Source organism: Perognathus longimembris, chromosome 4, assembly GCF_023159225.1.
Source record: "Perognathus longimembris pacificus isolate PPM17 chromosome 4, ASM2315922v1, whole genome shotgun sequence".
Taxonomy (NCBI): Eukaryota; Metazoa; Chordata; class Mammalia; order Rodentia; family Heteromyidae; genus Perognathus; species Perognathus longimembris.
In genome coordinates, this window is record NC_063164.1 from 37,995,695 (window position 1) to 38,012,532 (window position 16,838).

Here is a 16,838-nt window from a genome sequence, read left to right on the forward strand (position 1 = left end):
CAGATAGATATTGCCATACAATGACAATGTGTGAGCAAAGCTCTGTGTGTGTGTATATATCATGTATACAAACATGTTTCTAGTGTCTGAACTAGGCTTTTCACTTATTACATACATGCTTCACCACTTGAGTCATACCCCTAGCTCTAGAAATTTATATTCTTACAAATAATGACTTACTCAGCTGTTGCTTCAGCCTCTAATAAACTCGGTTCTTTTCTACAAAGAGCAATGAGAATACAGATATTGTCATAGAAAGCTGCAAAGTGAATTGGCATCCAGCCTCTTTTTTCAGAAAGCATGTAATCAGCTTTGAAACAGAGCAGACAGATGGTTGCTTCTAAGGAGCAAGCCTGCGCAGCCAGGTGTAGAGGTGTTGGACCTGGAACGGATGGACAATTACTTAAGGAGTCAAAGAACTAGTGTTGCTTAAAAAATACCTGTGTGGCCAGGTGCTGGTGGCTCTTGCCTGTAATCCTAACCACTCAAGAGGCTGATCTCTGAGGATCATGGTTGGAATCCAGTCCATGCAGGAGTCTCCAATTAACCACCAAAAAGTCAGAAGTGGAGATGTGGCTCTAGTGGTTGAGTGCTAGCCTTAAGCAAAATAAGCTCAAGGAAAGTAACCAGGCCTTGAATTCAAGCCCCAGAGTCATCACAATAAATAAACAAGTAAACATATAAATACCTTTTTTGGTATCTAACCACAGAGCTTAGTATTATGTAATATAAAATCAGGAAAATAAGCACTAAAAGAATTCATTCAGGCAAACTTATACTTGCTTAACTCAGGATGGCTTACCATTATATAGTCATACAACTTTACATGCAAAAAAAAGTGACAGTGAAAATATTAAATATTTTAATACTTAAGAGACTGTTAAATATTGTGATAAAATAAGCCATTTCTTATTTACATTACTTCCAATTTCATCCAGATATTTTATATTAGGAGATAAGAACATTTGGATTTGGAAAAAATCTGTTTTTACAAAGGTCTCTGCTAATAAATCATGAGCATTTTAGAATTCTCATCTTGCCTCTCAAAAGTTATTTATTTTATATGATGGGCACTTATTCCTATTTAAAATAGTCACTCCCCTTGGTTTATATCTCACTATTTTCTCCTATCTCAGTGGATGCTCCCTTCAGCTGACTCCTTTGGGGACTTTTTCACTGTTTCTACGTCCAAGGGAACGTTAAAATTCTAGCTTAGACCGCTGCCACCTCCTCCAGCCGCTGTGGTGCTGCCTGTGTGCTCCTTCGGTGCGGACCTGGGGCCTCTTTTGTGAAGCGGCATCTGAGGAGACTCTAGCGCTCGCGATGGCCGACGAAAAGCCCAAGGAAGGAGTCAAGACTGAGAACAACGATCATATTAATTTGAAGGTGGCGGGGCAGGATGGTTCTGTGGTGCAGTTTAAGATTAAGAGGCATACACCACTTAGTAAACTAATGAAAGCCTATTGTGAACGACAGGGTTTATCGATGAGGCAGATCAGATTCTGATTTGATGGGCAGCCAATCAATGAAACAGACACACCTGCAGAGTTGGAAATGGAGGATGAAGATACAATTGATGTGTTCCAGCAGCAGACAGGAGGTGTCTACTAAGAAAGGGAACCTGCTACTTTGCTCCAGAACTTTGTTCTTATAGACCAAGAATACATTCTTAATTAGAAAACTGCAATTTGGTTCCACCCACATCCTGACTACTACAGTATAGTTTTCTCTATTTTTTCATTTTCCCCTTCCCCATTCCTTTATTGTACATAAAGTAACTGGTGTATGTGCACAAGCATATTGCTTTTCTTTTTTCTTTTTCTTTTCCTTTAAAAAAAAAACCTAAATGGCCAATGTTATATTTTGATTGACATCAAATGGAGATAGGATGGGGAAAAATACTGGTTCTGTGAAAATATCCCCCTTCTCCATTAGTGGCATGCTCATTCAGCTTTTATCTTTATATTTCAGTAAGTTATTTTGCTCTCACTGTTTTAACAAAAAAAGAAAAAAACAACAAAAATCCTTGCCATACTTTGTTTGATTGGAGAATTTTAATGTTTTGTTTTCATTTATCATTGTAAAACCAAGGACAATTTTCTAACTTTTTTGTATGTAGCTGTTACATGTAGGGCAATCTGTCTTTAAGTAGGGGTAAATTACTCTTTTTTTTTGTTGTTGTTGTATTATATATTTATTTATTTATTTATTTATTTTTAAGTTTTTATTATAAAACTGATGTACAGAGAGGTTACAGTTTCACACGTTAGGCATTGGATACATTTCTTGTACTGTTTGTTACCTTGACCCTCATTCCCCCCTCCCCCTCCCCCTGTCCCCCCCTGAGGTGTTCAGTTCACTTAAACCAAACAGTTTTGCAAGTATTGCTTTTGTTGTTGTTTCTTGTATTTTACCCTTTGTCTCTCAATTTTGGTATTCCCTTTGAATTTCCTAATTCTAATACCAGTACACACTGTTTCCCATACACTCAGATAAGATTACAGAGATACAGTCACAAGAAGGTGATACACGAACATCATCAATAGTAGAAACTACAGATACACATGGGATGTTGAAAGTAGTTACAACTGTGATATAACAATCATTTTCATAAAATGGAGTTCATTTCACTTAGCATCATCTTATGGGATCATAAGGGTATAGCTATTGGGCTCTTGTGATCCTCTGTTGTGACTTGCCTAAACCTGTGCTAATTATTCCCTATACGGGAGACCATAGAGTCCATGTTTCTTTGGTTCTGGCTCACTTCACTTAGTATAACTTTTTTAAACCAAGTCCTTCCATTTCCTTACAAATGGGGCAATGTCATTCTTTCTGATAGAGGCATAAAATTCCATTGTGTATATGTACCACATTTTCCTGATCCATTCGTCTATGGAGGGGCATCTGGGTTGGTTCCAGATTCTCGCTATGACAAATTGTGCTGCAATGAACATTGTTGTGCTGGTGGTAAATTACTCTTAAAAAAAGAATCCTAGATAGTTTTCCTTCAAGTCTAGCGTCTAGTTGTTTAAATAAACTTCTTGTTTAAAATGAAAAAAAAATTCTAGCTTAGACTTCTCTGTCTTCTCAGTGGCTTCATTTTTCATCTACAAGTTGATGATGCCCAAGATTAAATATAATACCTTCCCTGAACTATGAATCTATTTCACCATCATTACATGTCATATAGAGCTTAATATATAATTGAACTATTTGTCCTACGAACCTGGTCTTCTTTGATTGCTCACTAAATACATGAAAGACATCATGGTCTGTTCAGTTCTACAAACCAGAGACCTAGAATGTTCTTTGACAATTCTCTTCATTTTCATCTCCATAACCAGCCTATCATTAAGTTTATGTATCTCAGGAACCTATCTCTACAACAACCCACCACTACTGTGATCCAAGCCATAGCCACCTCCTAATTAATGTCTCTACCTTGTTCTTGTCTTTCTCAATCTATTTCTTCAAATGAAAATCTAATATTTTCATCTAGCTTATAACTCTTCAGTGGCCTCTCTAGAACAACGGATTTTGAAGAACAGTAACAGAAGTCACTGGCTCCAGATTAACTTTTACAATTACTTCAGCTGGTCATCTCCCTTCCATGACCCCATCCTCCAACCAAGCCTTCTCTGTCTGGGTTTCTGTAGCTCCTGGAATGTAGGGTGATTACATATTGCAGGTTACCATGGAAAGTGCTGGTTAGTGCATATTACTCTAGCATAATTTTCAGCAGTGTTTCTTTCACTTTCAAGTCTTCCTGATTTGGATGATACATTATGCAGTCATCTTGGGCCATTCTTGCTCTGTGACATCTACCTTATCCTTCTTTCTTTCTTTCTTTCTTTTTTTTTTTCAGTCTTGAGGCTTGAACTCTGAGCCTGGGTGCTGTGCCTGAGCTCTTCAGCTCAAGGTTTGTACTCTACCACTTGAGCCACAGCACCACTTCTGGTTTTTTGGTGGTTGCCAGCTTTGAACCGCGATCCTCATATCTAGCCTCTTGAGTAGCTAGGATTATAGGCGTTAGCCACTGAGGCCCTGCTTGACATCTACCTTTTGATAAATAAATAACTCCTGTTCAGAGTCAAACTGACTTTCCTTCCTACATCATCTTAAATGGCAGTTCTTTAGTGAAGGAATGGCCACCACGCTGTTCAGCAATTTTTTCTCAGACTTTGATACCTATAAAATATAACCTAAATCTATGTATTTAAACTTTTTACTTATTCTTCCAGTTTCTGGTCTGGAATATAAGGAATTCAGAAGTCACTATTCTATCCTAATTAAAAAAAACAACAAACCTTACCTATTGAAATATGGGGCTGGGAATATGGCCTAGTGGCAAGAGTGCTCACCTCCCATACATGAAGTCCTGGGTTCGATTCCCCAGCACCACATATACAGAAAATGGCCAGAAGTGGTGCTGTGGCCCAAGTGGCAGAGTGCTAGCCTTGAGCAAAGAAAAGCCAGGGACAGTGCTCAGGCCCTGAGTCCAAGCCCCAGGACTGGCAAAAAAAAAAAAGAAAAAGAAAAAGAAAAAGAAATATGAACAACCTTTGTTTAGATTCACCAGAGACGTAAGGTCACACAGAGAACTAATGCCTCCAAACAGAGAATACAGAGAACTATAACTTAGTGGAGTAGAAACAAACAAAAGCAGTAATGGGACAGGAAAACCTTAACTATAAGATTTTGCCTGCAGTTGATTAATGAGTTAAAAACTCCAGTGGGTCCCATCTAGTGGCTTTTCATCTCTATCTGCCAGTCGGGGAGCCACAGTAGGAGATTGGAGAAGAGAGGAAAGTGAGTTAAAGTTCCCTCTCTGATGTCATATCAGCTTTGCCACATCAATCCACCGGTGTAAGTTTCAAGTTTATCCCCTCTTTCCACATTCTAGAGTATTTTCCCTATCTATTTTCCTTGAATTACTTAATAAAGATCATGAAAAATAGAAAACTATAACCTTGAAAATTTTCTGGTTTTCTTCCTATTCAGTACTGAAATCACAATTACCTGAATAATGCTACATTACATTAACTGCTATAACTTATTTTTAACTTGTGTCAATTAGCTTTAAAAAGGGGTTTCATTTTCTAGATACATAAATGCACTTTGATGAGATTCACCATGTCACTCTTCTTCATCCCCATCTTCCCAAATCAATTTATATAAGTTTCATTGTTCCATGTTCATACATTATTTACATAAAATATTTTGCTTATATTCTCTCTCTCTGTCCCATTCCATACACACAATTACCCATGCTATAGATGACATGTTCCACCTTCCTAACATTAATTTTTGTTAGTGTGGCTGTCAGTTATTCAGTGGGCTTTCCCATGGTACTTTAAACAGATTGACCCTCTCACCTACCCTCATGTTCCCCAGCCCTTTCTCCTTATTATTCAATAGCTTTAAGTGAGTTTGGTTTTTCCATTTTGATTCACATATTCAATGTTTACCCTATAACACATACACACACAGGTGATCCCATACATGGTTATGCATATGTTTATCTTTTAAGTGTAGCATGATATATGAGAAGAAACACTTTGGGGGCTGAATTTATAAAAATTAAGAGGTATGGCAAATTATGTCTTTAAAAATGAAAGAAACCCCTAGAAGGATATCAATAAATAGTAGGAAAAAATAACTCAAAATGAATATGAAACATTATAATGTTATTTTCTCATGTAACAGTGAATTTTCAGAATAAGCAAGCTTTAGTATACACAATAACTTTTAAAAACACACTAAATATTTTACTCATTTCTTACCATTTCTTTCTTTTTTCATGTCCACTTTGGATGACTCTGTTATAAAAAGAAAAAATTCATAAGAAACATAATCAATAAAATGTTTCCTATGTAAGGCATAAAAAGACTCATATGAATAAGAATAAAATGGCCATGTGTAGACTATAGCAGAATCACATGGAAGAGTACTGAGTAACTTTTGGTCAGTCCATATGGGCCTACTGCATGTACCTGACACGACATACCACCATAGGCCTGGAAATTCTGCCTTCCAAGTAGCTGCTCAAAAGTCAGTGTTGGGATAATTTTGTGCTTATTAAACAATAAGATGGCAGTAGAGTTGTACATTTCCCATACTTCAAAATCTACCCAGTTATCAACAAATGGAAGAGCATGAAATTTTATTTTAGTATGTGAGAAGTTTTAATAGTTTAAGATAGTTATCTTGATTAAACTATAAAATCACCCTTTCTCATTGTCATTACTGATGCGCTACCCATTTCCAATAATATATCTCTAGTTTCCTTTCTAGTTACGAGGATCCATAGTTTCCTTTTCAAATTATCTCTTGTACAAGTTGAATATAGATACAAAAAGCAATACATTTTTAATGCTAAGAAATGGCTGAGATTTTTTTTCCTTTTCAAGACAGGTCATACTATACAACCCAAACCGGCTTTGAACTCACAATCCTATTTTCTCAGTCTCAAGCAGTAGGATTACAGGCTTGTCCTGTCATGTTCAGCTTAAAGAAATGGCTCTTTAAACCTGAAACTAGCTTGAAAGCTATTAATCTTTAAAATTATGCTACAAGACTGAATAGATGTTATTAAGATTAGTGTATTCTTCTTAGTAAGTGTACTTTTAGTATATGTAATATAAAGAAACTAGTCCCCTGTTTGAGAACCTTAGAATAAGGCTAACAATGTTCTTCTGAGATCTGATGGTTATATTTCTTTCTATTTTCTCTGAATTTCTATAATGCATCAGTATGTATTAATTATGCTAGTGTTAATCAAATGTTTTCCTGTATTCATTCATCCATATATATTCAAATACTTTCTCATCAACTACTAATGTCAAGATTTTTTCTGGATAATAGGATAACTGACAAAGTAAACCAGATCCTTTCTATTGATCGTGCTTACATTCGAGTGAGAGAGACATAAACACAATAATATGAAAGCTACCAACAATTCATACTTAAAGTAAAAAGAGACCTTCTTGGATAACTGAAACAAAAACTCTCCACTTTACTGAAAATACCAACAACAAATTTTAATTTGCTGTACAAATCAACATTCTTTCTTTCATTTCCTTTTTTTTTTTTTTTTTTTTTTGTGGGTGGTAGGGCTTGAACTAAGGGCCTGGGTGCTGTCCCTGAACTCTTTTTGCTCAAGGATAGCAGCATTTTACCACTCTGAGCCACAGTGGCACTTCCAATTTTCTGGGGGCTAACTGGAGATATGAGTCACATATTTTCCTGGCTTTGAACAGCAATCCTCAGATCTCAGCCTCCTGAGTAGCGAGGATTACAGGCATGAGTCACAAGTGCCAGCTCAAGATTAATTCTTAAACACTAAATGAGGAAAAAGTAGAAAAAAATTGTTTTAAAACTGTGTGGTACCTTGGCTGAACATAATAAAGCGTCTCTGGTTGACATTGAAGTTAGCATTGCACAACTGACATATAACAGAAACTCTGTTGTGTAGAGCTGCATGATGGAAAATAGTATAGCCTGCTTCATCTGAAACATTGATTGTTGAGCTTGAGGTTTTACGCCCAAATGTATGAAAAACAGCAGATAAGCCTCTTTCAACCGCAGATTTCATACCAAATGGAATACTCTAAAATTGTTAAAAGGCCAGAATTAGTTTTTAAAATAAAAAGAACACGTGTTATATTAACATAGTCACATGACATCTATTCACAAAATCCAGGTGTAAAGTTGCTCATTGGGCAATGCATGAAGTTCTTAGAGCTATAAAACTGGTGACTGTAATCCTAGCTACATAGGAGGCTAAGACCTAAGGATGAAGGTTTGAAGCCACCCTAGGCAGGAAAGTCCATGAGACTCCATCTCCAATTAATCACCAAAAAGCTGGAAGTGGAGCTATCTCTCAAGTGGTAGAGTGCTAGCCTTGAGCAAAGGAGTTCAGAGACAATGCCCAAGCCCTGAGTTAAAGCTCCCGGATTAGTAGCACATAAAAAGCAAACAACAACAACAAAAAAATCCACATAACCCCAAAAATACATTTATACTTTTCAGTTTTTATAGTAAAAGCAGATGATGATCATTAAGTTCCTTTGCTAACTTAAGTGCGATGTAATTTAGTTATTTAGGAACTTCTTTGCTACTAGTCTCTCAAAATGGAGAGGTAAAACAACCAGAAGTCAGTACTCAGAAAGGGTGGGGTAGGATTAAGGGGAATGAGGTGGACAAATAAAGAGGAAAATAGAGGGAGAATGAAGTTAAGAATTCAATGTATATTCTACTAACTTAAGAAGGCTGAGGGAAGGAGTGGATGAGATGAGAATGTTGAAAGAGGTGACATTGATCAGGATATATTGTATTCATAAACTGCTTTGTTAAATTCTTTTGTACAATTTTGTACAATTTTGTTAAATTCTTTTGTACAACTACTTAAAGACAATAATAAAAAATGAAATTAAAAATTGTTCCATTCTTTGTTTTTCTTTCGTCAGTTGTGGGGCTTGAACTCTGGGGCCTGGGCACGGTCCCTGAGCTTTTCAGCTCAAGGCCAATGCTCTACCACTTGAGCCACAGGGCCACTTACAAATATTCTTGTTGAGACATTCAGACTACTATTTAAAAATTAAACTTGTTGCTTTGTTGGATGGCAACTCCTTTATACAACTACTTAGATAACATTCAAAAAACTAAATGTTACTAAAATTTTCAATGTAACATTATTAAAATAGAAAGAGGCTGGGAATCTTGCTTAGTGGCAAGAGTGCTTGCTTTGTATACATGAAGCCCTGGGTTCAATTCCTCAGCACCACCTACACAGAAAAGGCCAGAAGAAGCACTGTAGCTCAAGTGGCAGAGTGCTAGCCTTGAGCAAAAAGAAGCCAGGGACAGTGCTCAGGCTCTGAGTCCAAGCGCCAGGACCGGCAAAAAATAAATGAATAAATGAATAAATAAATAAATAATAAAATAAAATAGACAGAAAGCAAGTTAGTGAGCATATTTAGTCAGTCCCAGAAGCTGTTAAGTCAAGATATGTTAAACAGGTTCAGGATAATAGGTTTGCTCTTTTAGATTTCAATCCTAGGACTGAAGCCAACCTCTGGCAGTTACTAATTGTGTGATTTGGGAGAGATTCTTACCTTCCTTCATTTCAAACTTTTCATTTGTATAATAGGAACTATACTTCTCATTTGTATAATAGCAATGATAGTTTTTTTTAAAATTTATAATAGTGCTTTCCATACAATGTGAGAAATCAGTATTAGGTCTTATTATGATTAACCAGTTCACAGCTTGTTTTTATTCTGACAAAAATCATAAATTAGAACTCTACACTTTCAGTTATTAAAATGTGAAAGTATTCTTTTATATTGTATGCCATTATTTACCCTATAAACTATATGTCCAAACATATGGACATATGCTTGATAATATGTAAATTCTTCTGTAAATTATGTGATAGTCACTGAAATACCTTGCATTTCATAGATTTTTTGAAACCAAATTTCTTCTTGAATTGTTCGTGTAATTGAGCTTCTGTAAGGGGAAGTCTTTTCACTCTCAGAGTATTTACTATCTCATTTATGGCTCCCCACCATTGTGTCTTATATAGTTGCTGGTAGAATATTTCAAGATCAAAATAGATCACATAGTAGCTATAAATATAAGAAAAAAAATGACTTTTTCTAACTTTGAAGTGATATGGTATTTTTTTCTATGCTGACAAATCTTGATCCCCCGCCCAGTAACCAAATATAGAATTGTAGTTTAAATTGTACTTGATTGTAAATGTGATAAAAACATACTTAACAACTACAATTAATAAAATCATATATAGAAATATTTTCTTACTGACCATTTGGGTTGACTCTGTCCTTCCTATGCCAGAGACTGGGGCACACCTAAAAGCCACTGAAAGTTCAAATTCTGGGTGAAGGAGTCTCAAATTTATCTTTTCTTTTTTTTCTTTTTTTTTTTTTGGCCAGTCCTGGACCTTGGACTCAGGGCCTGAGCACTGTCCCTGGCTTCTTCCCGCTCAAGGCTAGCACTCTGCCACTTGAGCCACAGTGCCGCTTCTGGCCGTTTTCTGTATATGTGGTGCTGGGGAATCGAACCTAGGGCCTCGTGTATCCGAGGCAGGCACTCTTGCCACTAGGCTATATCCCCAGCCCCTCAAATTTATCTTTTAATAGTATGCTTCCTCTTCTCTTATTCTTTAATTCTAGTTATGTCAACATTCACTTTCTTGAGGTTTACCTTGAGTCTAGAATGATATTCTGGGTAATAGCTCCTTGGCTCTTATTATAGCAATTGACTATGGAACTAAATCCCAGCCCAACCCACCAGATCTCTAGACATGGAGTGGTGTGGGACAAGGTACTTCTAAAAACCTTGCTAGGCCTCTATCCCTCTGGAATGGAAGCAGTATGAAACTTCAGTTACTCTGTTCTGTAGGGTTGTTTGTCACCCAGGTAAAGAAAAACTGAGGCCTTCCTCCACTCCTGTCTCGGAATGAGTATTTTCCCATGCTCAGATTTCAAAAGTGAGTACACTGATAATGCTATCAGTGGGAATCTTCTTGTTGTGTCCTGAGTTTCTTCTCTAAATGTAGCTTGTTTTTGCTTTAAATACAGTACTCATGACAGTTGATCCCTTCTCCTGTGGCTCTTGAGCCTGCCATACACGGACTATCTGCATTATTAGGAGATCTTAGAGATTTGCTCCATTATACTAATTTCTAGAAAGTGACTTCTTACCATTGGCTGAAGGAAAAAAACTGGGCCCCCTGGGTCAGTTACAGGAAAGACCATAGAAAACTACTCTGTAAGAAGTTAAACTCCAAATCTACCCCTTCCTTAACCTTCACTTCAATTCCAACTTTATGAGGCAATATGTCTGAGTGTGAATGGAGGTTTGAGAAGCTGTTCACTTTTATTTGAAGATGTCATTCTTTCTACCACTCCCCCACATAAAAGGAAACTAGACCACATCAATATATATTAAAGGCTATCTTCAACAAGTTGTGGCTAGTGTAGATAATCACTGAAAGCTCCTTACCTCTTTCCATTTAATTCCATGACTGGTATTGAGTAATGTTCTTTATATCCCGAATCTTCTGAAAATGTATTAGTAGCACAGTCCCGTATTTTTTGTATATTGTTCTAAAATATGAATTATGTTACTAAATATATCTTTAAGCAAATTTAAAGAAATTACAAAACTTTTAAATGAAATTTTATACATATGAATGACAATTTTCAATACAATATCCTGGAAAACCCTGATAATGATTACATCTAATCCCTACTATGAGAATGAAGGAAAAAAAACACAAAAGAAAAAAATATATAATATAGACACAATGGAAAAGCAATGGCAATTGAGATATGATGTTTATACAAAGTATTGTAATTACACTTTTCGAATGCTAGAAAATATATTTTCTAATACTATAAGGGAAATTGGAGAACTATACTAAATGTTCAGGAATTTCTTTCCTTCCTTTATTTCATCTTTTCCTTCCTTCTTCCCTTTCTCCCTCCTTTTCTTCCCTCATTTCTTGTTCCCTCCCTCCTTCCTTCCCTTTCTTCATTCTTTTTATTTTATTTTATTTTGCTAGTCCTGAGGCTTGGACTCAGGGTCTGAGCACTGTCCTTGGCTTCTTTTTGCCCAAGGCTAGCACTGTAACTTTTGAGCCACAGCACCACTCCTGGTCTTTTCTGTTTATGTGGTGCTGAGGAATTGAACCCAGGGCTTCATGCATGCTAGGCAAGCACTTTACCACTAAGCCACATTCCCAGCCCCCTTTTCTAATTTTTAAGTGGATCTCTCTATATGGCCCAGGCTAGCCCTAACATCTTCCTGCCTGAATTGGAATATGAGCGAGCACTCAAGATTTCTAGTACACTATTTGGTTGACTATTCTAGGACAAATATGGCTCATTGGGAATCTGTAAATTCTGTGAGGAAGACAGCTATACATAGCTTATTTATCACTTCACCCTTGGCATTCAACACATTTTATATAGTTGCATTGAATTAATGTATATTAAGAGAATATAAGTTAAGATGAATAGTGAGATATGAGAGTAATCTCCTGGAGATTTATATAGTGCCTGTACGAATAGGAGCTATTTCCACCCCCCAAAAAACAGGATAAAAAGAGACGTAGAAGGCCGAACCATCCCAGAATGAAAATAAACCTTAAAATCTTCCAAAGCAATCTCAACTGGAGGTGTGCTGATATCAAATTCAATTCCTCCATGAACATGAAAATATTGATTTTCTTTGTAGTGAAAATTCTGGCATTTAAAATCTTGTCCATAAATAAATGGAGGAAGTTCCCGCTCTGTCTTGACCTTGTCATCTCAAAAAATGAAAAAGACAAATTTTTATTTTAAAAAGTTAACAGCACATATACAATCATATTTTGGACATCTAAATTCTCATTCATGTATACAAATCTTGAAATTTAAATATTGGCAATTACTTCCTATAGAATTATCTATACTCTCTGTCTCTCTCTCTCTCTATATATACACACACACACACATAGAGAGAGAGAGAATAAGATGTTTATATAATACATTTTGAGTATTTCTGTACCTTATTGTAAGACATTTCAAATGCATAGTCAAAACATTATTGTAGGAATGAATTTAAGAGAAATATTTTACCTCATAATATGAGAAAATATGTCTTAGAAAATCTAGTTAAATGAATTAAAACCTATCTGAGTTAGCTTGTGTAAAAGAGACATGATAAAGAAACAAGTGGTTATTTCTCATTTAAGTAAAATAATCAGACCATATTTCTGGGAAGTAATGAAACCACACATACAACTCATTTAAGAAATAATTTTCTGGGCTGGGGATATAGCCTAGTGGCAAGAGTGCCTGCCTCGGATACACGAGGCCCTAGGTTCGATTCCCCAGCACCACATACACAGAAAACGGCCAGAAGCGGCGCTGTGGCTCAAGTGGCGGAGTGCTAGCCTTGAGTGGGAAGAAGCCAGGGACAGTGCTCAGGCCCTGAGTCCAAGGCCCAGGACTGGCCAAAAAAAAAAAGAAATAATTTTCTGGTCTGGGTGCTGTTGGCTCATGCTTTTAATCTTAGTTACTCAAAAGGCTGAACTCTAAGGATTGCAGTTCAAAGCCAGGGTGGGCAGTAAATTCTGTGAGACTCTTATCTCTGATTGGCCACCAAAAAACCTGAAGTGGAGCTGTGCCTCAAGTGGTAGAGTTGCAGGCTTGAGCACAAAAACTTACGGACAATGTCAAGGCACTGAGTTCAAGCTCCAAGAACAGCACACGCATCAAAAAGAGTAATAATTTCCTAAAAGTCCACCAAATATGATGTTCAGCATTTTGAATCACTGGTAGATGATGTCACTAATGTAAGGTAGGTAATGTATTTTGAGAAAAGTAAATGGTATCTAAAAGTGCAAAGTATAATACAACAACCTAATCTTATTACCTAAAATTAAGTACTAACATGTTAGTTCCAATAGTCTGTAATGAAACAATACAAAAATACTTAATGTTCCGCTTCCTCTCTGTTTTATATACCCTAACCCATAGAATAAGCACATTTCAACATGTTTACATTTTTACATAGCTCACAGATAAGAAAAATCTTTATCATCTTTATCTTATGACGTAACTTTTTACTAAGTGATTTCTAAAATTTCTTTTTTTTTTGGCCAGTCCTGGGTTTTGGACTCAGGGGCTGAGCACTGTCCCTGGCTTCCTTTTGCTCAAGGCTAGCACTCTGCCACTTGAGCCACAGCGCTACTTTTGGCCATTTTCTGTATATGTGGTGCTGGGGAATTGAACCCAGGGCTTCATGTATACGAGGCGAGCACTCTTGCCACTAGGCCATATCCCCAGCCCGATTTCTAAAATTTCTACCAAAAATTCCATTTGAATAGAAATCTCAGTATAATAAACCCACATGCTTAGATACTATGACATTGTACGAACTGTGTAATAATCTGAGCAACATAGAGTGTTTGGAGTTCTATCAAATTCTATACAAGCAGCTTGGTACCAGTGACTCATACCTGTAATTCTAGGTACTCAGGAGACTGAGATCTGGAGAATTATGATTGAAGGCAGCCCAGGAAGAAAAGTCACCTAGAATCAGTTTCTAAAATAGCTGGCAAATGGCAGGGCTTCCATTGTTTTAGTTGTTTTTAACAGTACAAAGGCCTTCTAGCCAGGTAATCATGACTTATCTAATCAAAAAGTGGAGACCTGAGGATTATGGTTTAAAGCCAACTTTGAAAGTCTGAGACATTCTTATCTCCAATAAATTACCCTCTACCTCCCCCTAAGAGCTGGAAGTAGCACTGTGGCTCAATTGGTAGAGTGCTAGCCTTGAGCAAAAGAAACTCAGAGATAGTGCCCAAGCCTTGAGTTCAAGTCCCCAAATCAGTGTGCTCATGCCACATGCGTGCGCACACACACATCACAAACATGGCCTTCTTTTAATTGCTTTAGTTTTAAAGATATTTCAATTTTTGTTTTCAGAATTTAAAAACCATTCTATTTGTAAGCTTTATAAATGTGATATGGATTTGAACAGAAGTGCACTGAATTCTAGTGAATTTTACTATATTCACAGTGCCTATCATAATAAATATGGTGTATTTAAGTTTTCCAGTAACTTTTATAAGTGTCATAAATATATGTGATGTACTAGTTATATAAACAAAAGACTTCATTATATTGGAAACATTAGGTTTTATTATTTTCACAGATTGTAGGTAAGTTTCTGACTTGACCAACATACTAGAAAAAATGAATTATTTACTTAATATGTAGCTATACTGTATATCTGATTTGGATGATAGACTTACCTGAAAAAGGCTGAAGTAGACTATTTAAATATGGAACTTTCATCTTCCTTTTTAAACTCAGTAAAAATGGAATCAGAAAACATATTAACTTTAGATAGCCTATCCCTCTTCTGATTTCTTTTTTCTTCTCCAAGTGTTTTTGAATAACCTTTTTTTGGAGATACAATCTTTGCTGTAGTCTTTGGTAGGTGCAAATATCAAGATAATCCTGAGTATACTGTATAGCATTAGTAAGCCAGTAGGCTGTTTCAAATATGAAGACATTTTCATACTGTTGTACTTGTGTGGCACTGAATGTCATTTTTAGCATAATATTCTCAGCATATTTCATAAATACAGCTTTTTCGTCAGGGCTATTGGGATCATACGTTGGATCTTCATTCATGTCTTCATCATAGATCCCACTAAAGTCTGGATCCTTTGTAATATCAACCAAACCTTCATAGAGAAAATCACAGCATCCAGGCAAAGTTAATAGTAGGTTCAGTTAACAGCGTAGATGACAAACCAACACCTCTATGTTTCTGATCCTGAGATTCAGAGTGTTCAGTGGTATGAAATACTAGAGATAGCACTTCCCTCCAGTGGGTATGCCCACTTGATTGTAGCCTTTGTACCTGTGCATCATCTGGAATAGATACACTTTCAACTGAAGTTATAAAAAAAAAAGTTCTTAAAAGGTTAGAAATCATTTTATAACACCTACTGTAATTTTTTTCTAAAAAAATAGACACAATAGATGCCTTATTTCACCATGGATGTCAAAATTGGAGAAATAAGTATCATTGAATTATTTTTTTAAAAAGGAAGTTCAAAACTTTGACATATAGGAAACTTTAGGTGGCCTACAATTGTCATGAAATCTTATAATATGAAAGTGTGATGCTTTCTGAGGGGCTGCTCTCTCTCTTAACAATTAAATTCCCTGACACACTCATGCTAGATTTAATCCCCAGTTGGATCCAGTAATAATGGTTTAAACCTTTTTAAATATGTATAGAGTTGCTTCCTTATGTTATTATTCACTGACTCTATTCATTTAGTGCAATTTAACTAACATTTTCCAGTCCCTATTACTATGTGTCAAGTACCGTTTTAAAAGCTAAATTTACTGAGATAAGTAGGACATGTAAATGTCCTGTTTGCATGGAACTTATATTCAAGTTCATTGCTTACTTGTTATTGACAAATGTGGGTTTTTTTTGTGTTTATGCAAGAAATACAAATTCAATGAATGTATCCATGCTGGTGCTGAGGCTCGAACTTAAGGTCTGGACCTGTACCCTTAGATTTTTTCTTAAAGGTTAGCACTCTATTACTTGAGCCATACCTCAACTTCGGGCTTTTTTTTTTTTTCTTTCTTTTTTTTTTTTTTTTTTGGTGGTTAATTGGAGCTAAGAGTCTCATGATCTTTACTGCTCAGGCTGGCTTCAAACCATGATCCTAAGATCTCAGCCTCTTGAGCTAGAATTATAGGTGTGAACCACAGGTACATAGTTCAATGAATTTTTTTTTTTTTTTTTGGCCAGTACTGGGACTTGGACTCAGGGCCTGAGCACTGTCCCTGGCTTCTTTTTGCTCAAGGCTAGCACTCTGCCACTTGAGCCACAGCACCACTTCTGGCCATTTTCTGTATATGTGGTGCTGGGGAATTGAACCCAGGGCCTCATGTATACGAGGCAAGCACTCTTGCCACTAGGCCATATCCCCAGCCCAATGAATATTTTTTAATTAATATATTAAATAAGTATTTTATAAATGCATTTTTGTTTTACTATCAATGACAAAGAAAGGAAACAATAAGGTAGCAACTCCATGAAACTACTTACCATATTATATTAGATGTTCTAGTGATTATAATTATTCTGTTTTGTTGAGAAGAGACAATGAATGAGATTTTCAAGGTATTTTCTCTAGTAATTGTTGGGGCTGTTTTCTCTGACCCGGCTCAGAGGCTTATTTCTTTCTCTCTTATTACCCTCGTATCGTCCTCTCCCCTAAC

At 36.3% G+C, this 16,838-nt stretch overlaps 1 protein-coding gene and 1 pseudogene across 1 annotated transcript in view; one reads left to right on the forward strand and one right to left on the reverse strand.

Moving 5' to 3' along the window:
- Ankar (ankyrin and armadillo repeat containing) overlaps positions 1-16,838 on the reverse strand; it is a 55,247-nt gene that overhangs the window by 35,074 nt on the left and 3,335 nt on the right. The window contains exons 2-8 of the mRNA XM_048345102.1: positions 14,837-15,274; positions 12,180-12,343; positions 11,035-11,138; positions 9,452-9,632; positions 7,393-7,612; positions 5,787-5,822; positions 181-382 (exon numbers count right to left, since the gene is read on the reverse strand). Of these exons, the coding sequence (XP_048201059.1) occupies positions 181-382; positions 5,787-5,822; positions 7,393-7,612; positions 9,452-9,632; positions 11,035-11,138; positions 12,180-12,343; positions 14,837-15,274 (1,345 nt within the window). The remainder of the gene's footprint in view (positions 1-180; positions 383-5,786; positions 5,823-7,392; positions 7,613-9,451; positions 9,633-11,034; positions 11,139-12,179; positions 12,344-14,836; positions 15,275-16,838) is intronic.
- Positions 1,296-1,865, forward strand: LOC125350471 (annotated as a pseudogene).